The 6,974-nt window shown below is 34.8% G+C and overlaps 1 protein-coding gene across 1 annotated transcript; it reads left to right on the top strand.

Moving 5' to 3' along the window:
• The first annotated feature begins 4,561 nt into the window (after positions 1–4,561).
• On the top strand, positions 4,562–6,189 carry LOC129928577 (uncharacterized). The gene is made up of 4 exons (XM_056043235.1): positions 4,562–4,966; positions 5,563–5,781; positions 5,870–5,985; positions 6,105–6,189. The coding sequence occupies exons 1-4, from the start codon at positions 4,562–4,564 to the stop codon at positions 6,187–6,189; spliced, it is 825 nt and encodes a 274-aa protein (XP_055899210.1).
• Positions 6,190–6,974: the final 785 nt, after the last annotated feature.

Below are 6,974 nucleotides of genomic sequence, written 5' to 3'. Positions count from 1 at the left end.
CGTAAAGATGTGAACGAAATCAATGAAATTGATATCAAGAAATTAAGAAATTGTACTACTCACAGATCCAGCTTAGAATTAAACACAAAAATGTCAACACTATTAATACTATCTAGAACAAATGTAAGTTAATTCAGAAAATATTAAACTCAAGTCCAACAGAAACTCGACACAGCAAGTGCAAGAGAAGTTTGACAACTGAGAAAGTTTCAGCAACTGGTAAGTATTTATAAGCACACTACACATAATGACGTCAAATAAAATGGACAATGGACACCCATGTCCGCGGTGAGTCTATAAAAACACGCGCCCATCCCTGGTCACTATTCAATACTGGTCACTATTCACTCGTCAGTCACGGCTGATTGAATCTCGGACCTCAGTTTCTGCGCCGATAGATAAACAATGCCCCCCTTCCCCACCCCACTCAATGTTGACCAAGTGTCTTTAGAGCCAAACAAAATATTGAAGTAAGTATAAAACAAACAAATCCCCGATGGATAAAGTTGTTGACACAAGTCTCAATGAACACGCCTATCTTATGTCCGAGTAGGAGTCTTGAGTTAGTGAACAAGGGAACTCTTTTAAGTAAGTAACTCGGCTCTAGAAATTGATTGAATTACACATTTAATTTTTTTTAAAGGCAATTTCTTCTTTATAAAGTTGATAAGGAATTAGTGATTAATAAAAAAAAATTCTTTACGCCGCTCCAATCCCCCCCAAAATAATTCTTGTTACGCCCATGTATTAATCTACTTAGATTTGTAACACTCTAGTCTAACGATACAGATGCAGACATGGCAACATTAAAGACAGTAGTCTAGAGCAGAATACTGGATCTAGATATATGATATAGAAGATTCTAATTTGGTGATAGGCATGTAGATCCAGATTTAGCGCGCCCAATTTTCCTTAAGTCTATTTATTTACTTAACTATGTATCTTATGTCCGAGTAGGAGTCTTGAGTTAGTGAACAAGGGAACTCTTTTAAGTAAGTAACTCGGCTCTAGAAATTGATTGAATTACACATTTAATTTTTTTTACAGGCAATTTCTTCTTTATAAAGTTGATAAGGAATTAATGATTAATTAAAAAAATCAATTCTTTACGCCGCTCCAATCCCCCCACACACACACACACAAATCCTTGTTACGCCCATGTATTAATCTACTTAGATTACGTAACACTCTAGTCTAACGATACAGATGCAGACATGGCAACATTAAAGACAGTAATCTAGAGTAAAATACTGCATCTAGATATTATGATATAGAAGATTTTGGTTTGGAGATAGGCATGTAGATCCAGATTTAGCACGCCCAATTTTCCCAAAGTCTATTTATTTACTTAACTATTTAATGAAAACACACTACACACTATAAAGAGTCAAGTTCCCCTTTTAAACCTTGTGATCTCTAGGGCAGATGATGTATGACTATGACGTCAAATAAAATGGACACCCAGGGTGAGTCCATAAAAACACGCGCCCATACCAGATTACTTTTCATGCTATTCACACATCGGTTGCGGTTAGGACTGCATTTTATTATTTTCATTTTGTATAAATTTATATAAAACAAATATTAGAAATCTAGATTATCTAACTGTATATAAAACATAAATAGTTGAGGTCAGTCATGTCCCTGTTGGATCCTAAAGTCGAGCCTCTTCTATATAATGTTGAAAGCCTGGACGTAGCGTTGAATTGTGTGGTCAAGACTTTTGTCGTCAGTTTTTTATTTATCCATCGGCAATTTATTGTTTAGTATTGGTTTGTTTGAATCGAGAAGGCAAATGTAGCAACTGATCAGACGTCATTTGATTGAGAAGGACGGGGCTTTAATTATTTAAAGAACCTAACCATAAATTCTAAACGGGAAAGTTTGTGCATATGTGCATTGAATATCAAAGTAAAGTAAAGTTCCTTTTTTCAGGTGGTCTATATGCCAAATGCTGTAAAGATCATCTGTTACTGTGGCCTACAGTTAACTAGGGTGTCATGTGGCCAGCACAACGACCAACCCATTAGAGCTGTGTGGACTCACGGCGCCCGAAGATCCCGAAAAATTAAAAATCAGTCTTCACCAGGATTCGAACCCCGGTCTCCGGTTCGGAAGCCAAGCGCTTTACCACTCAGCCACAGCACCTCCATTGAATATCAAGCATATTATTAATCCAATTATCTCAGTAATCAAACTTAATAGAACTATATAGGTCTTAACCAAGAAGTACTTGATGATTTTGAAACAAAATATTCAGATTTTCGGTAACACAGTAGTATTCGATTCCGATGGCTTAGCATGGGCAAGGTATTGAGAAGAATATAGAATCTCAGGGAAAAAAAACGTTATATCACTTGAAGAACATTTACAGTGACTTTGCTAATAATATTTCTATTGAAGTAAATGGAAAACATGTTTTTCATTGAAAACATTACAATGGGGTTGTTTGCACATTAAATGTAATTGCATGTTAAATCTTTTAAATTAAAGCTTTCCAATTTCTCCAGGCAAGCAAGCGAAAACAAGTTTTGTCATTTTCCTTTGCTGGTGAAAATATTCCTAGTGAAATGCTTGAAAAGGACAAGATTTATTTGAATTCTTTGATTGTGAATTTGAAAACAAATTTTAAATTTTAAAGCTGTATTTACACAAGTTCAAAAAATTTGCTGGTAAACGTTCACAATCAGGGGCGGACTGGATATCAAAATCGGCCCAGGCATTTCTAACAGTACAGCCCTATCTGTTCTCAAAATCACTGTTATTTTTATAATGTATTGATAACAGTATTCACGCTCTATATTTTTAAAATAAATATAAGCCTAATTTTGCTTTTTAATCGCTTTGTTTGTAGGCCCTAAAAGGATGAAGCCTACTAATATCACTGTCTATACGGGTGTAGGCTATTACATTATTTTTGAAAATGTGTTAGATTTAATTAGTATTACACTGTAGTCTGTAAAAGATGTTTTAGCATGACGCACATATAACCCCTTATATATAAGAATATCATAAGACCTTTAACGATTTAATACGTGCCACTCATGAGGCCCTTTTGGTCCATTTGAGTACCGGCCCACCGGGCATTTGCCCAAACGCCCATATAGCCAGTCTGCCCCTGTTCACAATATTTGCGTCCAAATACATCTGTAAACAGTTTTTTTAAATAAAAAAGATGATATTCTTACTGGCTGTAACTTGACACCAGCCACAATGTTGTTTGTTTGTTTTACAGTGATTCGGATGTTCCTTCAGAGTTGAAGATTACTTCCTAGTCTAAACCTCCCACAGGACGACAAGGGATGGTCACGGGCAGGCTTTGAACCCGGGACAATCGATAAGTCCGAACGACAGTCCTGCGCGCAAACCGACCAGGCAGCCATCCTGCTAACAACTAGTAAGCTAGTGGTGACCTGTTGCATGTAATTATCTAATGTAAAAAGACAATATCAAATTTTAAAATCTTTATTCGCAAAATTAGTTGTAGAAATTGTAAACTGTTGTCGTAATTCCTCAATTGAGAGTGTACACAAATGTGAAATTTAAATATACAATACAGTATAAATGTTAATTAAGAAGACATCATGCACAGCTAGCGTATTTTTCTAAGTTGTAAAGTACAAATTTTATATGTATATATATATATATATATATATACACACACAAATTCCAATTTTTTTTTTGTTAAATGCAGCCCTCGATAGAAAAAAAAAATTGCCCACCCCTGTTCTAGACTCTAGATTACATTCTTTTAAATTTGATAACTCTGAATCTGTATTATAAGACTACAATTTTATGTAACCTGAGTAGATTTCTACATGGGCGAAACTAGGATTTTTTTCCGGGGGGGGGGGGGGCAAATGGAAAGGGGAAGAAAAGATTCTTTTTTTTTTTAAATCATTTAGTCATTACTTATCAACTTGATAAAGGAGCAGTTGACTTTTTTTTTTTTTAAATCATAAAGTCCAATAGCCGCGTCTTACTTAGAGTTTCTTTGTTCTGTGTATGTGTTATCGCAAGACTCATACTCCGACATAGGATAGGCGTGTTCATTGAGACTTGTGTCAACAACTTTATCCATCGGGGATTTGTTTGTTTTTATACTTACTTCAATATTTTGTTTAGCTCTATGGACACTTGGTCAACATTGAGTGGGGTGGGGTGGGGGGCATTGTTTATCTATCGGCGCTGAGGTCCGAGATTCAATCAGCCGTGACTGACGAGTGAATAGTAAGTATTGAATAGTGACCAGGAATGGGCGCTTGTTTTTATGGACTCACCGCGGACATGGGTGTCCATTTTATTTGACGTGATAGTGTGTAGTGTGCTTATAAATACTTACCAGTTGCTGAAACTTTCTCAGTTGTCAAACTTCTCTTGCACTTGCTGTGTCGAGTTTCGGTTGGACTTGAGTTTAATAATTTCTGAGTTAACTTACATTTGCTCTAGATAGTATTAATAGTGTTGACATTTTTGTGTTTAATTCTAAGCTGGATCTGTGAGTAGTACAACTTCTTAATTTCTTGATATCAAATTCATTGATTTCGTTCACATCTTTACGATGGCTAGCAATCAAGATTCAGTTTTTGATCAAGTCATTCACACAGATGTGTTTACCGAATTTCATTTGACTGAAGGCCCGGTACTGGGTACTGGAACCTACGGGAAAGTGCTTCTTGCTACATCAAATGTGTACCCTAATGCTAAGATGGCGGTCAAAATGTTTTACATGCATGGACCTGAAGCAGGAGAAAAAGGAAAGAAACGCAACGAAGAGGCCACCAACATGTTTATTAAAGAAACAAAACTGATGAAGCGACTTAAACATGCTAACATCATGCCACTTCTGTCTGCTGTTCAGACACCATCTACCTTGGCACTGTTCTTGCCACTCTGTGGTCGAGGAAATCTGAGGGAGTCAATAAAACACTTAACTCTTGACCAACAGAACAAATACATTAAACAGGTATGTTTTACATTGTTTTATTAAACGTTTATAAATGTGTCTAAATTTATAACATTATTATATTTATTTACATTATCATATTAAATGACTAAACGAAGTAGTTTACATACAATTTGTAAACTCTAAAAATATTACAATTAAAATCATATATTTGCAAAATATTAGCCTAATATTGTTCTAAGGTAACACTATTTAATTCACACTATAATAAAATTAATAAATTGCTCTATTTAAATATGTAGAAGTTACCCAAACATATACTATTAAGAAATCTTTTATGGTCGCACTTAAATTAGCCTATTTCATGTCCAATCAATTCAAACAACTTAAAAGTTAACATGGGGAGACATTTGAAAATGTGCAATGTTTGTTTTAGATGTACTGATAGATACACAAGTCTCTCATGTCTTCACTATCTAATTGCTTCTCAAATTATCATGCTTTGTAATTTAGTAATTATGGGCTGGAGAATTATTATTTTTGAATATGTCTAAACTAAGTATTATCTATAGGACATAGTTAAAATGTTGTACAATTTATTTCTCACTATTTCTTATCCTATCGCTCAATGTCTTTATTTCACGTTTTGTCTTTAGTTGTGCCAAGCAATCCAGTATCTGCATCAGAAGTATATTGTCCACTGTGACATCAAGCTGAGTAACATTCTTCTTGATGATGCTTCTAACTTGATTCTCTCAGACTTTGGACTTTCTCGGGCATTGCCCAATCCGAATGTAGAGATTTTTCAGTACTTTGGAACTCTGCTGTATCGAGCACCAGAAACCTACTCTGATGAAAGAGTCAATCCATTTAAGGTATATTATCACATAGAAGTATTATGATAGCTTTATTAGATAGTTTAATGTGTTTATGACTCTATATAATGTCATAATTTGACTTTAGGTTGATATGTATGCCTATGGTATCACTTGCTGGTCTATATTGTTAAAGAGGAGACCTGCCAGAGTTAACTTTGTAGATATCATTAATGCTGACTTAAATGTTCCATTTGTTTACAAGTAAGCTATTTATCATGAGATGTGAATCTATTCTATTGTTACTTTCCTTTATAACAAGAGAGCAGTTTTTCACCATGTACAGTATCACTTTATAGTGTCTACATTTTTGCTTTCACTAGGAGAATGGTGACCTCTCTGTTGGTTAGAGACCCAGTCTGCAGACCAACCGCAAACAAGGTCCTGGAGATGATTGAACAAATGTAACTGACACATATCCAGGTGATATTGGAGTGTAAGACAATCCTAAAACAGGACTTAAAAAGGTCGGTCTGGTAGTGAATGTGCCTTTACTTTGAATTTTAAAACAAAACTTGATTATAACAAAGCAATTTTAGTTTATTTGAAATGGTAAATATCTTAATGGATTGACTCATAAGGTGAAACTTCACAGACTAACTTTATGGTCAAAGTCAAAATACAGTTCTGAGAGTCTTTATCTTAGTGTCTACTTTAAAATTGATGTAAACTGTTAAATATTGATTCATAGTCGCTATAGCGCTAAAGCACGATTGCTGTGGTTAAGCGCTTGGATTCCAAACCTAGAGTCCTGTGTTCGAATCTTAGTGGAGACTTTGATTTCGAATTTTGGGATTTTTAGGTCACCCCTGAGTCCACCCAACTCTAAAAAGTAACTGAATTTAGTTTGGTCTCTGTGTTGGGTACATGTCAATCTGGAAAGAAACAGATGAACCTCGGCAAGGTCTGAAAGGGGGGCTTTATTTTTAGATACATTTTTACTTTCGTTTTCTAAGAAAACTAATATTATGCCATGCAAATTTTAACACAGGTATTATGTAAATAAAGTTGTATAGTTAGTTAACTGAAAAATGATAATTTTTTTGTGATTTTAATATGAAACAACATGGAATGGTTTAGATAAAGATAAATTATTTCATTTTTCTAAATAAGGTTTTAAGTTTAGTCCACAGGTAGGCATATGACGTCATCGTTTGACCACTGACAGGAAAGGAAGAAAATGTACTGTGTCT

The sequence above is a fragment of the Biomphalaria glabrata genome, chromosome 10 (assembly GCF_947242115.1).
Source record: "Biomphalaria glabrata chromosome 10, xgBioGlab47.1, whole genome shotgun sequence".
Classification (NCBI taxonomy): Eukaryota; Metazoa; Mollusca; class Gastropoda; family Planorbidae; genus Biomphalaria; species Biomphalaria glabrata.
Note: the sequence above shows the minus strand (reverse complement) of the source record. Positions and strands in the feature narration are given on the sequence as shown.

Coding starts and splice junctions, on each gene's coding strand:
- LOC129928577 (XM_056043235.1), top strand. CDS start 4,562: ATGGCTAGCAATCAAGATTCAGTTTTTGATCAAGTCATTCACACAGAT. Junction 5,782..5,869: donor AAAGAGTCAATCCATTTAAG/GTATATTATCAC, acceptor ATTTGACTTTAG/GTTGATATGTATGCCTATGG. Junction 5,986..6,104: donor AATGTTCCATTTGTTTACAA/GTAAGCTATTTA, acceptor TGCTTTCACTAG/GAGAATGGTGACCTCTCTGT.